Source organism: Cavia porcellus, unplaced genomic scaffold, assembly GCF_034190915.1.
Source record: "Cavia porcellus strain 051 isolate PalLab524CR breed Dunkin Hartley unplaced genomic scaffold, mCavPor4.1 scaffold_15, whole genome shotgun sequence".
Taxonomy (NCBI): domain Eukaryota; kingdom Metazoa; phylum Chordata; class Mammalia; order Rodentia; family Caviidae; genus Cavia; species Cavia porcellus.
The window spans coordinates 28,870,651-28,889,287 of NW_026947498.1; the positions used below are offsets into that span (position 1 = coordinate 28,870,651).

The window sequence follows — 18,637 nt, forward strand, 5'->3', positions numbered from 1 at the left end:
AGTATAGTCTCAAGTTGCATTCATTTATTTATAACAGTCTCAAACTTATCCTTTTTATGGCTGAGTAGTACTCCATTATATAAAAAAGCCATCTCTTTTTCATCCGTTCCTCTGTTGATGGGCATTTATTTCCTAGATTTATCTATTACAAATTGTGCTGCTATAAACATGGATATATATATATATATATATATATATATATATGATATGATATTTTTAATTCTTACAGGAAGATACCCAGAAGGGAAACACCTGGTTTACATGGAACTCACATATGTAAACATTGTATTGTCTCTCTGGTATGAGCAACTGAAAGGTTAAATAAGGCCTAAGATGTACAAAAGATATTGTAAGATGGGAAGGAATAGTTACAAAGGAAAAAGGAAGTAGGATGGGAGAAAGGAGAAGGAAAGGAAGGGAAAAGAGAAATAACACAAGTTAGTAATACTATTAATATCTCAGTGAATAGCCGAGCATGTTGGCTCACACCTGTAATCCCAGCACTCAGGAGGCTGAGGCAGGAGGATCCTTTGGAGTTCGAGACCAGCCTGGGCTACAAAGTGAGCTCAAGGCCAGCCTGAACTGCATGGAGATTCTGTCTCAAAAAAAAATCTCAGTGCACAGAAAAGGAAGTTTTGTGCTAATATCAACTGAAGAGATTTTGTGCCCATATTTTGTACTACTTTAAAGATAATAATATGCAATGTGTTAACTATTGTTATTCTCCTCTATCCTTTTGTGAAATTTCATTTTACTTTTTTTCCATAGGGAAAAAAAAAGTTAAGATTGGGACACTGTGATTGGCTGCCAGGGTGGGACAGAAAGGGTACTAGGAAGTGGACAAACCACATCATCCAGACTTGTTCCATGCAGTTTGGTTTTCTTCCTTTTCCTTCATGATTTTGGAAACCACATAATGAAATGTGATTGGGATCAAAATACGTTTTTTGCTTTGTCCAGTCATGAAGCTTGTATTTGCTTCTAATCTCAGCTTAGCTTCTCCTAGCTAAGCACTGCAATCATGGCTGCTAATTTTTAACAACATGTAATTGTCACATTTCAAGACTAAAACTAATTTCATTTTAAAGTCTTTTAGATTCACATTTCACATATTCACATTATTATCTAAAAAGTATCTTTTATACAATGCCTTGGTTTTAATTTGAATTCAAATGTGATATCATTTGGTTATTTCCCTTGTACATGTTTTAACACAGTGACAAGTCTTTTCACAGTCTGTTTTCACATCATTTATTTACTGAAAAAGCAAGTAACTTCACTACAAAATATTGTATGTTGTCGATTTACTCGTAACATCTGTTGCCTTACAAATTTAAAGAGGTGAAACTTTAAACCTATAGGGGATGATCAAAATATAATGGTGTACAGAAAAATTTTAAAAACATTATTAAAGCAAAAAGCATTGCTATCAATTACATTCAAAATACTGCCCTTTGATTCAAACACACTTATCATCCTTGCTATTTCTGGAAGGAGTTCTGGGAGTCCACATTCGTAAGTCTTTTTGGCTGTTATGGCTACCAAGTGCGATCTGATGGAAGGAAAGTTTAAAACATTAGTTCATCCTTTTCCACCTTTTTCACGGACTCTGGCACTGTTAGACTTCTGTTTGTTCCCCAAAGTTAAAATAACCAGGAAAGATAAACAGTTTTAATTTATTCAGGACACGGAGGCAGCCACAGTCGCGTAACTCACCAAACAGCACTTCCAGAGCTGCTCCTGAATGTGGGAAGGACGACGCCAGGGTGCGACTGAGGGAGCAGTTAAGATAATTAATAGTAATGTGCCTTCTGCTGTAATGATTGATTTAAACGTTTATTTTATGTTTCTATCACAACTCATACTCTCCCTTCCAAAGTCCAGGTATCCAGGACATTGCGCCTAGCTATCCTCTCTAGGCTGTGTAACAGTTTCTTAGAGTTTACTCATCGTGCCCAATCCAAACTTCGTATACTTTGACCAGTATCTCTCTCCCACCACCAAAGGACCTCAATTCCTGGAACTTACCATTCTGCTTTTTGCATCTAAGTGTGTCCTTTTTAGATCATTTGTCCTTCTATCGCTGACTTACAATTTTTCCCCTCAAAGTGGGTAGAATGAAGAATTTAAGTAATTAGGGACAAGTGGCATGCTCAGAAACTTTTTATGAACAATGGCTAAAGTAGAAACAAAAAAATAATTCTCAGTTCTCATAATGACAGCGTCAAAAAAAATGACAGGGCTATGCTGCTGATGAGTCATATCACAAAATATAGTCACGATGAGTCAAGATAACCACGGAAGACAGAGAGAGTGGGAATGAAGTAGAAGGTGGTGAAGAAACACAGCATATGTTCCCTGGTGTAAGCTCTGTGCTGAATTCCAAGGGAAGAGCTGGGGTCCAACAGAGTATAAGTGACTGCACCGCGCAGTTGGGGTTCAAATTCCGCTCGTGTTCCATCAGAGACATCGAAATTCAATTAAGAAAACAATGCAACTGAGAAACCCATTTATTTATTCATGTGTTTATGTATTTATTTATACCTGTTAGCAATAATGATTACACTTAACATGGGGAGTTGGTACATATTAGTAACATGTATTAATATTCTTGTAATCTATCCCTCCTGTTCTTCCCTGTTCCTTCCAACTCTTGAAGGTCTCCCTATTTCCTATTACTTGTTTTATTTCATTTTGTTCATTATGTATATTTTGAGTTTCTCATATATGAAAAACCATGAGGAATTTAAGCGTATGTGTCTGATTCATTTCACTTAATATCATGGTCTTAAGGTACATCCATGTACCTATGAATGCCTCAAGTTTAACATCTTTTATGGTAGAATAGTAGTACTTCCTTGGGTTTAAATAACACATATTGATCATTTCCAGCATTTGGCTATCATGCTACTATAAAGATGGGTATGCACGTATCAGTATAATAAAGTGACTTCAGAGAACTCTCAGAAGGGTAACTGTTGGGGTAAAGGGAATTTCTAGTATTAGTTTTTGAGGAATTTCTGTTTTGATTTCCAAAGTGTTTACAGTACTTCAATTCACACCAACAACGCAGTCTTTTTTTCCATATTGCTGCCAGCATTTGATATTTGATTCCTTGATAAAGGCCATTCTTTCTGGAGTAAAATGGTGTCTCAGTGTTGTTTAAATTTGCATTTCTCTAACAATCAATAATGTTGAAAAATCATCCATGTATTTATTGGCCATTTGTACCTCTTATTCTAAGAAGTATCTATTCATTTTGATTGTCCACTTTTTGATTTGGTCTCTCATTTCTTTTTGAGCTCTTTGCATACTATAGTTATTAGTCTTCTAGCAAGGACTTTTTGAACGGATGGTATGAGAAATAGTACTGAAAATCAACAAATGGGAATATATCAAGTTAAAAAGCATCTATATATCGAAGGAAAGAAGCAAGAGACAATCTACAGAATGGGGAAAGACTTCTCTCAGTTATTCCTTGGAAAGCCAATTTTTAATCCTTTATCTGGAGATCTCTGATGATCTTTTGTGCAAACAGCATGAAAGACAGCAGATTACAGTTAGAATAAGCACGGTCCTAGACTGAAAAGTGAACAGTAGCCATCGTTTTGTAGTGTTTGCATAGCATTCAGACTAAAACATCTATGAAGTGCCCCACAGCAGGCACAGTAACAGGAAAGCTCTCAATACATGGAAGCCAAAACATTGTCTTTGAAAATATATGTTTAGAAAAGATTTATATGTTCTACTGATTTTGTTAAATTGAAAAGTCCCACTGAGTGATGCCCACTTTTCTCAAGAAAAAAGACACTGTGTGTATGTGTATAAAGGATCCCTAACTCAAAGGATCAATTTTAAGCAATAACTCATGATGTAACTGAAGGCATTCCTGTAATAAAATTATGTGCAGTGTTTTTCATCATTTATACCACTTGAGTGGATGACACTAAATATAGGCTCAGTTAAAAAGAAACCCAGGACATATATAAGAAAGTTAAAAGATTACTTCCTCCTCCTTTTTGTAGAGGAAAAATAAAAGACACAGGGAAAGAGTCTTAAAACTATTGGAATCACATGCTATATTTCACTGCACAGATCTGCATATTTCTTTAAGTCCAAGTAAAAGTTAAAACTGATATTTATAACACAATCAGGTAAATAAACCTAAGTATCAGTAATATAAGGATCAACATATTCATTGATTTCAGATAAATATTGGAATCTGTGAATTTTGTGTACACTTAGCTGATTTACAATTATATATGCAAGTGTGCATTCATATATTCATGCATACATGATGAAAACATACATTAATTTTTACACATTTGCAGCTTTCTCCTGTTTTAATTTACATAAGTATTTATAAATAATTTAAAACTTATTTTGTCATTTAATATATATTCTTTGTGGTAAAGTAATTTGGTGTGATGACTTTTTGGGGGTGCTGATTTTCTGCTTTGCCTTGTGTTACTGTAATACCAAAAAATTGTCAACATTTCAGATAGATGGTTGGTATTTCTTCCCATTCAATAAATTAATAATTAGTCATCCAAATGTATATTTACTGTCAATGTATGCTTCTGATTAGAGTAGCCTTTCAAGTCAAAGTATGGTGCACTCAGCTATCTCTCAGTGTGAGTTTTCTCTCACAATTCTCAAGACTGTAGTCATCTATTCTTCCTGCCAGTGGTCTCTTCTAGGCTGTGGGTAAACAGAAAGAAGGAAAGGAATGGAGAGCCTCAGTGTTCAGTTGCTGTGTCTCACTGGAGGGCCCCTGTTGCTATTTCACTGGGTACTTGGTTTACATTGTCCCTTTGTTTACTATACAGAGGTTGTGAATTGACACTCACGTGGCTGGGTTATACAGTGCAATACAACAGCAGAAACTGCTATGGTGGCACCACACTGACCATGGGGGGAAGATAGTCACAGAGACAGCCTTGCATACTAGAGAAACATGTAACATATGCAAATAAAAGCAGCAGCGGATTGGGAATCTTTTTCCTTTGTAATGGTTAAAGAAATGCAAAACTGCTGTAAAAAGCCGACCACATCTCATCTGAGAGTGCAGATTATTTAGTGCAGAAGTCCTGAGTGATGTCAGGTGGTGGTGATGGCAAATATGGAAGGAGTGCCGGGCATGGTGGCACACGCCTGTAATCCCAGCACTCAGGAGGCTGAAGCAGTTCAAGACAGTGTGGACTACAAAGTGAGTTCAAGGCCAGCCTGAACTTCATAGTGAGACCTTGTCTCAAACAAACAAACAACAAACAAACAAACACCCTCACAAATATGGAAGAAGCCTGCAATCCTGACTCGCTATCCATGTGTCTAGCTGCGGGTTAACTCATGACGTGACTCAATGGCAAAGGCCATAGCCTTTCTTTGTAATTGTCTTGTAACCTGGATAAGAACCAAAAGCCAATGAACGCTTACTAAAGTGAGGCACTGGGAGTAAAGAACTGAGACTTGAATGCAGGTCTTCTGTCCCCTAGGCCACACTTCTCAGGTAAAATGGCCCACAGCCCACATAACAAGGGTCCGACACCTTTCTGCTCCAACAGAAATTACGGGGGAAAAAATTAAGTTATTAAGTAAGCTTCCAAATGACATGCCCGTTAGCATAAGCTTATCTACTACCAAGCAATTTTTTCATATACATAAACATTACTGTCTTGGCATACTTTCTACTCAGTCAAGTCCAGTTTTAAATTTCAGGGACAAAAACACTTACAGCTACTGTATCTTAGTTCCTCACATTACCAATTAAGAATTTTTGCCTGATAGTGTGAATGTTTCTCTGCAATTTTCTACAAATCATCATTAATGGGATAATAGAGCAGAGAAATTAGTAGGGAGTTCATTTGATTCTTCTCCCCCTAAAGGCTGGATTTAGTGAGAAAATTTATCTACATTTCAATTCCAACACGTTGTGAATGATAAACGAGCTCCGCTGGATAAAGGACATGACACCGCTCTGCTTCAGATTTCTATTTTCTTTCATCAGAATATTTTACCTGGCAAAGTTCACAGCTTGCTGTTCATCCTTTATAAGGAATAGATAAATGAACTCCACCACTCTAAAGGACCCAAGTTCAGAGCATGACTCAAAACAGGTAGAAAGAAACAGTCTGCAAGGCACAAGGCCAGCTAGAATGCTGCTTCACCATTTAGGTTTCTATCAGGGATGTCTGCTCCCGCACCCGCTAAACAGGAAGAGCAATAGCAAGACTGTTTTACATTGCTTTCACTGTCTAAGTCAACGGCTGCAGGATCAGACAGTGAAAAGATATTTGCTCTGAAGTTGAAAGCTGAATCTGAGAGGAGAACACATTACCCCTTATTGCTTTCTCCTAGATCTTTCTGCAGGGTCTTGGGTATTATGGCAACCTCCTGTATGGTTCCGCATAGCAATGGCTATAGCCCTGACTGAAGACAAATGTTGCATTGTTATTGCTGAGAGGGTGCTTTAGTCAGAGGAAAAAAGAATACTTGCATTCTTTACAGTGCCTGTGAGAAAAGTCAGTTTGTTGCCACCAGTTACTTTTTGAACTTGAACGTGGTGGCTAAATTCCTTATTTTATCTTAGAGACGAAAACACAGCTAAGAACAAGGCAAAATGAGAAATATTAAATTTACAGAAGAGAAAATGTGAGAGGCACTGACCCTCACAATTCAAGTGGTATAAAATGGGAAACACTAGAGGAAAAATATTTACGACTTGATTTTTGGCTACTAGAAAATCCTACTTCTGAGTAGGATAATATCAAACTAAAATATTGATCATTATTAGCATTGCAGCAAAACTCATTTTGGATAATAAAGCAATGGTTAGGACTTGTTTACTAATATTAGAAAATGACACAAAGAAATCTGCAGCTATCTGTGTTTTCTAGGACATAAAAATTAAACTAGTGAAAATATTCATAAAAAGTCAACAAAGATGGGTTACTTTCTTCTCTGATGATAGCAATAAGCACATCAGAGGGAAAAAATTGTTGTGTATCACTGATACAAAAATGAAAGTTCTACAGTGAAATATACTAGAAAAAATGTGCTATAAAAACTGCATAGCATGAAAGATAAAAAAAAACCCTGCATTTTATTCTGGACTCAATAATTTATTTGTTTGCCTGTATTATTATAACTCTTACCTAGCAACACAGATGTATTGTTCTTCTGGGTGTGTCTGTGTGTTGGGATCCTTGAGAAGAGCATTAATTTATGTTACATTTGTTAAATCTAACGTTAGACTGTGAAATCAAAAGAACCTCTTAGCCAAGTGAGGCAATATATTGAAAATATAGCTACCATTACTCTGGTCTTATAACATTGCTAAAAGTGTCAAAATGACAATAAAATGGATTCAGAATGCTAATTTCTTGTCCTTTAAAAGTATTCTTGATAGAGAAACAGCATATCTCCTAATACACAACAAATGCAATGTTAAGTAATTCTAAACTAGAACAGAAAACATTATGATTACACGTGCTGTTATCAGTAGCAAGAAGAAAACCCAAATAATGGCAGTGCTAGCATATTAACATGTCCCCGTAAAGGGGAGAGTACCATGGTGGCTTCAGTGACGTTTCTCCATGCATATCATCATCTGCTGGTATTGCTGGGTCTTTCTCCAGGTCAAACTACTGTTTTATTTGGAATTTCAAGTAAATGACACATTCCAAGACTACATACTCTAGAATTTACTCAAAATAGTTTAAGGTTGATAGTTAATATTTCACTTATCACTCAGTTTTTTAAAAAATATTAATCATTAATCACACACACACACAAAATCAGGCTAAAATCAACTAGCCAAACAAACAGAACCACCAAGAAGCCAGTGCTGATTCTAAAGGAAAATGTGATCTTTAAAATAGTAATACAGGTATCTTTTCTCTCTCAAATTTATCATAATTTCTCATATATGAGTGAATTTAATAACAGAGATATGAAACCTCTGGCCCACTACTTAATAATAGTGCATCTTCATCAAAAAATATTCCAGTGAATCGAAATAGTTTTTTTAGCTTCTTAAAATGCTCAGATATATGTTAAACAGGAGCTTAGGTATAAGAATTGATTAATATGATTTAAAAATGTATTTTCCAAATAATGAAAAATAATTTACTTCCTAGCACATCACACAAGTGAACATATGTGATAGGGAAGTTGTCAGAGCTGAGAAGATGCATATTAAATTCATTCTAAAACAATCTCTACGAAACAACAGCAAAACAAACAGCAGCAAAGGAATTCTTCAAATTTTTAATTGATTAAAAGCAAAAGACATATTCCGATACACCACAATGACCACTCCAAGTCTTCAGAAACCTGACACATTGCCATTTACTAAAAAGTAGGTGAACAGATCATAAAATAAACACTTAATGCAAAATGTGGCATAGATAAGTTCATAAGTTCATACAGAGGCTTTACATTACCTTTGATACAATTCTTAATTTTATATTATTTCTACTATATATTTATTATAGAATTTCTAAATAGAATTTGAATGAAATCCAGAGAAACAGAGTTGGTATCCCATAATTTAGACAAATAGATACAAATAAGACCATCAACTATCCATCATTAAAAATATTGTATACATTCAACAGAAATAACTGTATATGACACATAATTCAAATTTGAAGTTAAAAGTATTATATGATTACCCAGGAAAGTAAAATGTTCTTAAGACATACATTATACTTTAGTTGAAATCCTAGCTGCTCAGATGACTTGAAAATACAGATCCCCAAATTTTAAACATATAGTGCTCTACTTCTTACAAAACAGCTTGATAGTTGCATATATAATATTGAATTTCAATCTGACAGTTTGCCTAGGTACCTGTATTTTGAAAAGCTTACACATTATAAACTCTGTAACAATAGAAATAGCAAAGAAAACACATATCTGCACGCATGGAGCTGAAATCAGATCTCTTCAGTTTGGCAGATCCACGTTCTGAAGGATGAGGGCCACTCGGTTTGGAATGTACACCTAGGTCGATACAATCATGTCAGTGCAATTGAAAGAAACATTGAACATGCTGTCATCATGTCAAACAACACAGACACGACACGGGCTCATATTTTACTAAAGGTGCGGTTATTTCCACAATTCCACTAGCTCTTCAAAGGCTCAAGCTCATACTTCCAACAGTTCTGGCAGGAATGCAGGAGTAGTTTAAGGGAATCATCACAAGAGGGCTCCATACTATACAAAAAAATGTACCTTGTACAGGAGGGACACAAATGGCACTTGCAGCCATATTTAGGCACCATAGGGCAATGAAGGAAGGCTGCTTTAGAGTTCACGGTGTTTCTCTACTTAGATGGATAAAAGCAACACACAACGTTTTGTATCAAGACACTTTCACAATACCACTTTTTCCATTTTTAAGAAAAAAAAAATTGAAATATAAGGGCTCCAAACTCTATTTAAGTCCTTCTTTAATCTGACCCAGCCCAAAATCTTGTTTCCATATGAAACAGAACACACATCTTTCCCTGCCCTGCACAGCGCTGACTCAGCTCCTCCTGGCCCAGGTCTGATTTTCCAGCTCATCTGCACATTTGCATCTTCTCTCTCCACTGACGGGGCCTCAGCTCCTGGAGCTGCCCGATTTCTTAAATATTTCCATCTCCTCATTTTTGAATCTTTGTCTATAATGTGCTTTCTGCCCCAAACACTCTTTGCTTTGTTTCTGTGTATCTTTGATCTTCAAAAAGTACAGCTCCAGTCATTACAAAGGATACATTTAAATACTTTTTAGAAAACTGATGCACCTTGTGACCATAATGCTAAGTGAAATAAATCAGACACAGTTGAAATACTGCATAGTATGAGATATGAGATGTATACACAAAGTACAAATAATTTAAAAAGCAAAATAAAAGATACAGTAATAAGAAAATGAGAGTAAGACCTTTTGAAGTAGATAGGAGACCTAAGGATAGAGGGAGAGGGGCAGCAAAAACATTAGACTGGATATCTCTATGAGCAAACTAACCATGATGAATGTTTTTATTACGTGTTATAAACAAGTACTAATAAAAATTCCGGCTCCTTGGAGAAGCTTTCCCCCCCAGATACAATAGGTTTCCACTTCATTTTCCATCATAGTATCTATTTTGTTCTTCCTATGGACTATAAGATTTACAGATGCAAAGGCCATATGCCTTCAATTTCTCACAAAGCAGGTGCCAGTGATGTCTAAAACAGTGTAAAATGAATAAAGGGATAAAAGTGGATCAGTGTGTGACTATTTCAAAGATGTTGACATATAAAACAATTTTTATCAAATTTAGGTGATGTGAACTTGAAAGCTTATCTATGTGCTTTTCTATTCTATTCTATTTATAACATACTTAACTATTAGCCATTAACTATTAAAAATTACTAGTAAAAATAGTGCAGATCATTGCTTTCACTGTGAAAATTTCCATCTCTGACTTTATTAATATTTTACCAAATTAACTATTTATTTTTAAGCAGAAGTTTGATCGATGGCTAAAATAAAAAAGTTTTAAAATAGCTTAGATAGCATAAAGGAGGCAAAGCAGGCATAGTTTTAGGAAAAAACAAAACCGTTGATTTTATTTATATATCTATATAACACTGTCTGAAGCATTTCAACTTTACAAATGAACAAAATGCTTTCCCTTTGAGTATCTGCAAGAAATGGGTGCATTAAAAAAATTGGTATATGGAAAAAAATGTGTATGTGTATCTTTTTCCCTTCATCCCTTTCTTTCTATATATATATATATATATATATATATATATATATATATATATTATTTATATATATTTAATACGTACCTATATCAGATGCATTATAAGCTGGTTACCTTTGGACACCAAAACTTAAGGGTAATTTTAAACTGGTAGTATTTTAAGAAACTTACAAAATGTACTAAAGAGAACAGATTTTCTAATCTTCAGTGAAATGTAATAGTGCTTCAGAAAATATTCAACAAAAAATAATGCACAAATGTTAACAAGCACTGTGTAGTTCAATGATTTACAGTCTGGTTTGCAATCAAGTATCTTCAAAAAGGTAAGTATCCCATCCATTAATGTGAAGAAACCAGATATTTTAATCCTACAGTCTGCTTCCCCATAATTTGCACATTGTATTTAGTGTCTTACAACTTTGAGACAGTGGTCTCACTAAGTCACCAGGATGGGATTGAACTTGAGTTCTTTTTCTATTGTTATTATTTTGAGATAAAGACTCAATACGTAGTTCAGGCTGACCTTGAGCTCACTAAGTAGCCCAGGCTGGCACTGAACTTGTGGGGATTCTTTCTGCTTCAGCCCTCTCAGAGTGTTTACAGGTTTATAGGAGTACACTACTCTGCCTGGCCTTAATGCCTTACAACTCTTCAACCACATCAGAATTTAATTTGTAATGCAATCTCTTCTGTGTAGTGTTTTCTCTGTGAGACAGGTCAGAAGGTATCAAATTGTTTCAATAAAACAAAGCAGGAAATATTCATTAAAAAATACAGGAATATTAACAATATAGGCAGGCAGATGCAGACCAAAGGCTGGCATATTTCCACAACAAGATACAAAATCAAAAGAGAGCAAAGCAAGAGAAAAAGAGCAACAGTCCGATCCATCTCATTTCTTCTCTAAGTCATTAAAACAAACCTAAATTTAGCCTGGTCCACCCGTACACAGAACAGACTTCCAAAAGGGTTTCTCATATACTCATTCAAGGGGTTAATCTATGTATGTAGGCTTAAAGATCACAGTTACTGGGGTTTAATTAATTAGTGAAATAGAAGGCTCTAATCAGAATTATTTTGAGTGTTTTGCCATAGTTGAAAATTGATCAATCTAAATTTCTTTCTCACTCAAGAAACTATGCAAAAATATTCATTTCTTGTCAATTAGAAAGGTTCCTCTGACAAGGTATTGTCCCATTATTCTGTTTAAAAGACTGTGATAAGTCTTGATTCTTTTTTTTTTTTTTTTTTTTTTGGTCTTTTTTGTTTTTACCAGTACCGGGGATCGAACTCACGACTGCCTGCTTGCAAGGCAAGGCAGACGCTTATGCCGCTGAACTAAATCCCCAGTCCCTTGATTCTTGATAAAGTTGCAATGAAACACATTAATCAGATGTAGGCCAAATAACACCAGGTTGCTTTCAGTGTGTTTATAGTGATATACCAGGAAAAGCCCCATCAAACCTCTATCTTGATCCTCTGAAGTTATGATATCTACTCTGGCCTCTAACTTTATTATTATTTCATGAATGGAACATAATAATATACACTGTACTGATAATTTATAGGCAGTCTTAATCTCAGAACTTTTGATATTTTAGATACCTCATATTTAGTTGTTTTTTAAAAAAGAATTCTAGTAGAAGTTTAAGTTTCCAATATATACACCGAATTTTCTTTTTGGATTTAATGGTTAAAAAATGCTCTAAGAACTCTAAATGATGATGTTGGCTGATTTTGCATAAAGAGTTTCATAATACCAATTCCAGCCACACTTAGAGACCTCTTAATACTATCTGCTCAGAAAACTTCAGTTGATTATAGTATTATATCATTAACAGGGGTAGTATGTAATTATATTTTTCACTGCAGTGTTAATTACCAAAATGTATTTATGTTGCTTTAAAGTCTATGTGGTATCAGCAACATGAAAGAATTTCCCCAAGCAAATGATTTTTTTTTATCTATGACTAGAATTTTGAGTTTTCTTCTTTATTAGAGTTCTTAGTATATAAACAATTTTCTTAGTACTTAGGAAATGACTACCAATTACAGTAAAGAACTAAAAATAATCTGAGCTAATCTATGAGGAGACAATCGGAAACATTTTGGGATCCCTAAAATTTAGTGCTAAATACTCTCATTTTATAATTTTAATTCAAAAGCTAGTACTGATTCATTTAGTAACAAAAAAACCCAAACATAACTAGATTTAAACATGTTTAAATATACAAATATATATATATATATATATTTACATAGAACAACTTATAATTTCAATTTCTCATACATAGCAAGTGCCATTAGACATGCATGTTACACATGGTTTAGTATCCGTGTTACACATTGTACATGCTGACAAACATATCTACTTCATACATTTATTAGTCTTGCTCTAAACATTTGGCAATAAGGATCATATTATGCACGTATGATAAAATATGGCTAGTTTTCATTTTCCTAGCTATGGTCATCAAAACGTCTGAGGAAGACAGATAGTGCAGTACAATCCAATTCACTCACTAAGAGTCAAATGTATGCTAATCTCTTCAGTTATTTTACTATAATATCTTAATTACTATAGCAAGCATTAGTATGGCTAACAAAAAACTGATCACATAGAGATTTATTTGAGTATATCAGTCATGTAAAGTGTTATTTTTCTCTAGGGTCATAAGTGAGTTGTAAAAATGGTTACATAATTTTTGAAAACAGGTGTCAAACACCTGCAAAGAGAAAATTTTTAAACAAGAAAGGCTTAATATTACAAAGACTAATTTTTAAATTTTCTTAGGTGCTGTTAAATTTAGCAATAACACATTCAGATATAATATGGTAGGATAAAAACATTTCAAATTTAAATCTACATATATTCTGTAGAAAATTTTTACACTTAATTTGAAAAATAAAAGTGACATGAAGTGATTTTATTTTTCATAAACATGCTTTAACTAACAAAAAATTTGGGCTGGGGATTTAGCTCAGCAGCGTAAGCGCCTGCCTTGCAAGTGTGCGGTCGTGAGTTTGATCCCTGGTACTGATAAAAATGAAAAAGACAAAAAAAAAAAAAACCACAAAACTAACAAAAAATTTGTAGAAAATGAAATTTTATATTAGGGGAAAGTGATGCTAATGATTATTTGTAAGTAGAAATGTGTACTATCTCATCTAATGTAGAAACATGAGAAAACTTGAAGAATTGAGAACTTTTCAAGTAAAAATTAAACATTTCTGTAACTTGTTTAAAGTTAAAGACATGTCCCAACTGTTAAATGGTATTTTTTAAATTTAAAACTAAAGGACAATAAAAGATTCAACTATGCAAATCCCTACACTAAATGTCTACTTTTGTATCCCCAAATTTAGATGTGAATAAATATATCTATTTCTTATTTTGACAGGGAGTTTAACTGGCAAAGTAATTAATGTTAAATCTTTTGTTTTATTCATAGTTTTATTACTGAAACTGCTTCAGTTGCTGTAAAGAAATCTAATTCACTTAAATCTAAATAATCTCTTGCCTCCCATTTGTGCCATGGAATTTGAACCAGAGCAAGGAAGCCTTCTCACCCCATACGCACAAATTAACATACAAATTAATGTTTAGATTCTCATATCAGGAACCGAAATAGAGAGAGATGAATATGCCAAAGTGAAGTTTTCAGTAACTGTAAGTAAAGGAAAATGGAGAAGTCCTCCCCTTTCACGTTTTGGCATGTGAGAGGTCCCTTCACCTTAGCAATAGTGCTTCAGTGGTTGGACATGTGTATTGTGCCCAGCTTCACAGATTCAACTGAAGAAACTCAGAGACAATGCTTGGGCTCTACCTGCGGATGCCGTAGCAGGGAAGGCTATTTTGAGATTCCTTCCAGCTCTGTTTGTTGTTATCTTTGAAAACAGATTTGATTCTTATTCAGAAGATCCTCTGAATTATTGAGCTTGCAAATTAAACTTTAGAAAATGCTGTGTACTAGTTATGATTGTCAGAACTTTCACGGAAGAGGTAAATTTTTTATTTTATCTTCTCTTCCTCTATTTATTCAAGGTGTGGGAGATGGCTGGCTTTCACTGGCAGAGAGATGAGATCAACAGTACTTCGAGTCATGTTCAGGTATCTGATTGGATTTTAACATATAAGAATTCAATTTAATAAGGAGTTTCTTTATAATAAGGCATTCATGTAATAGCTACTTGTTCATGTGATTTTTCTCCCCTCCTTCTGGCTCTTTGCAGGAAAATTCTTTCAAAAAGGAAACCAGTTTTCTTGGATTTTCACTATTTTACTGGTCCATTAGGGACATCTTCTTGTGATATTAAAGCCAGTGAATATTTCATCTGGGGCCTAAAGATGTACTTCAGTGAGCAATTTCTGATGCACCTGCAGTTATCAAAACAAGATGCTGCTTCTGGGAAGACAAGGCTGACTCTTAACTTTCTGGCTGAGTTGGATCAGAAGTTCGGTTAGTTAAAGTTCAGCTTTATTGCAATTGCTTGCTGATCCTCTGTGGTTTTTCTTTGCAAGCTGAACATTTTTCCTAACCTCTCAAGGGTTAAAGTCTGCAACCCTTTTGTTTATTCTAGAGTTTAAAGGTAATTTTCTAATAAAACTACTTTTTTAAAAAATCAATCTTATATCTCAAAATTAAATGTTCTGGTAAACTAAAACAATAATTTCTTAAAGGAAGAGTCATATTAACTTTGAGATCTTTCTCATTCTCTTAATAATCCACATGTACCTCTGTATATATCTATACAACTATAAAAATGTCACCATTAACAACTACCCATGTGTAACACCTAAGTCTCCTATGGTCACTGAACATTCCTAACAGCCTATACCCAAACAACTTAATCTTTGAAATGTACCACTGTCATTTATTTTATGGTACATCAGTTCTGTGTATAACAAACCAACTGACCTAATGAAGGGTTAGCACCACTGTAAGAGCTGATATAACACAGGAAAGCAGAAGATCCAGGAGGATCATATATTTTTTACTTAACTTACATTGAAATTTTTAAAAAGTGAGATAATTTATTCAGTTTAGAGTTTTAATGGCTATGATAAATCCATATATTTGTTAGACAACTCCGTCCTGAGTAACGAAAATTATGAAGTTCATTTTTATATAAAGAAAATAAAAAGGAAATGCAGGTCTGGGATAAAGAAATAGATGGAGAACAAGAGACAGCTAGATAACCAGCCAGCAAAAAAAAAAAAAAAAAAAGAAAAAAAAAAAAAAAAAAAAAGAGAGAGAGAGAATTAATGTATTATAGACATAGACTGGAGTGTACTATAAGAGCATCAATTAAAGGAAGAATTCATCCAATCTAAAAAATTTCTGAATTCTGTATCTTTAAAAGGATTAAAATATAGTAGTGCAAAACAGCATTTTACTACTTGTGTCAAAACCACAGTGTAAAAATTCCTCACTAATATGTAGCAACCAGTGAAATTTAAAATTAAACATAGCCTTCAATTTAATACATGAAAAGAAAAAGGAGATATAAATTTTATTGATTTCTTATAGTATTTTAAGTTAAACTTCATTAGATAGTCACTAATGAGGAAAGATTCTTATTGTAAATTACTACAAAGAAAGCAAGAACAGGAAGTAAATTATTATAGGAAGAATAGAAACATAACTGAAAAAATTAAAAACTGTCTTCCTCTCATTTCCTTACAGAGAGTTTATGTTACTATTAATACCCAAATTTCTTTCCCCAGTTGTCCTCAGATAACTCCTAAAATTACCTTTTTAAATACCAAATTTGTTCCAGCACAATACTACACCTGGTTTTCAATTGTAGTGCCCTTTTCCTAGTCCTGTTTTCTCATGTGGCTACTTGGAAAGATATTTCTTTGAACAAAAACATGACTGCAAAAATAAGGTATTAAAACAGAATTAAAATTAAAATAGAATGAAAGTATCTTAAGAGCCTTACTTACCAAAAGAGAATAGTGCCGGCCATTATGCTCAAAAGGATTAGAAAAGAAATCCGTATTGTGGTCCAGTCTCTGATGTCCTCCATATGCTGCTGCATCTGAGTCTAGCACAATTTTGAATGTATAGCTCTTAAGGAATTCACAACGGCTTAGAAAATGAAGGACACATTATATTCTGAGAGTGCAATTTAAAAGTGAGTATTCCCATGCTGTTAAATCATGATTTGTGTTACACATTTGTTTCTTTCCTAGTACTGTGGAAATTCTTATGTTTGAAAGGCGCTTTATAGGCCGTGTAGTCCATACACTTTGAGATTCTTGTTGTATTTTATCATAGCTCAGCAAGTGTCATCCAGCCCAGGCCCAAATATCCCTGTTAATATCAAATCTTTTATCTTCATGTAACCCATTCAACTAGTTAGGTTCTTCTCCATATAGAACAGATGTTTGATTCCTTGGGACTAATTCTGCCTAGGAAGCTATAAAGAATAAATTTAAAATACAGTAACCTTTGAAACAATAATAGCTATGCTAGTTCCACATGTCCTTTAAATATATTATGAAATAAATATACTAAATGGGATCCCAGGACTTGATCATTCCTCATTTGTTAAGGGTTCTTTACACCTTCCATATCTTTGAATTCATTTCAGTTTTCTTGATCCTGATTATCACAGGGAGGCACATAGAAGCAAACCAAGTGTAGGGGTAAAGGAGGAAAGCTCCTGTGTGTTCAGCTCCTGCCTAGATACAGACAGCACAGTGCTCCTACCTAGATATGGACAGCACAATGCTCCTGCCTAGATACGGACAGCACAGTGCTCCTTCCTCGATACGGACAGCACAGTGCTCCTACCTAGATATGGACAGCACAGTGCTCCTAATCGTGTACAGCATGACCAATTAAGCACAGTTCCTGACAAGTGCAATGTGCTGAGTTTGATACCCAGTACCCAAAAAAACCAAAACAAAACAAAAGCACATACTTCATGTCACAAGGAATTACGTAGCAAGCTCACAATCTACCACAATTTAACATCTGAAGTTGTTTTGTTGTTTAGTGCAAGAATCAAATCATCACATGTGTTCTAGGCAAGCACTATACTACTGAGCTACATCCCCAATCTTAAGGTCTAATTTTTCTTAGTGAGGTATTAAGCATGTTACTGATACTTATGACAAAATACATGAAAGTAACTCTTATGCTGAAATATATTCTTTTTGAAATGTTTAGAAATTGTACTCCAGGCAAAATTTATTTATTTATTTAGCTACTAGGAATTGATTGAAAACTGCAGGCATGCTAGGCAAAGACTCTTTCATTAAGCTATATCCTCATCCCTGGTACTCAAATTTTTAATATCAGACATGATAATGTATTTTCATTACAGCAAAATTATCACAATAGTAGATATGAGTAATGAACAATGAGCCACCACTTTCATCTTTGGGAAACTTGTCTAAGTGAGAGATTCAAATGTATAAACCACAGAGATTTTGAAGGAAGTAGTGGCTTTCACTCAATTTAGTTCAGCCTGCCCTGAGTGAAACGGAAACTGATAATGATATTAGTGTGTTTAAAATGGGTTAGAGAGAGAGAGGGAGGGAAAAAGAGAGGGAAGGAGAGACAGAGAGAGAGAGACAGAAAGAGAGAGAGAGACAGAAAGAGAAAGAGAGAGAGACAGAGAGAGAGAGAGAGGGTTATTGGGGTATTAATTCTAAAGTCATTCAGTTCAGTTAAAATGATTTAAACCTACAAATACATTAATGCCACAATATGAATGGTGCAAAAGATTTGGAGGCAAAGTAAATAAATAAAGCATTTTAGAATGAAAAGGATCATTATAATAAGTTTCCTTCTCTTCTTTATTCTAGTTCATTATGTACTTAAATCTTCAAAAACAAAACAGTACAGTTTTGAGATTAATGTCCTAAAATACATTTT

The 18,637-nt window shown here is 34.3% G+C and overlaps 1 protein-coding gene across 3 annotated transcripts in view; it reads right to left on the reverse strand.

Annotated features, from left to right (window-relative positions):
* Nucleotides 1-8,252: 8,252 nt before the first annotated feature.
* Gbe1 (1,4-alpha-glucan branching enzyme 1) overlaps nt 8,253-18,637 on the reverse strand; it is a 248,599-nt gene continuing 238,214 nt past the window's right edge. For all 3 annotated transcript variants that reach the window (XM_063224755.1, XM_063224754.1, XM_063224756.1), the window contains exons 15-16: nt 16,696-16,811; nt 8,253-9,006 (exon numbers count right to left, since the gene is read on the reverse strand). In XM_063224755.1, coding sequence (XP_063080825.1) covers nt 8,950-9,006; nt 16,696-16,811 — 173 coding nt within the window. In that variant the 3' untranslated portion in view covers nt 8,253-8,949. The remainder of the gene's footprint in view (nt 9,007-16,695; nt 16,812-18,637) is intronic.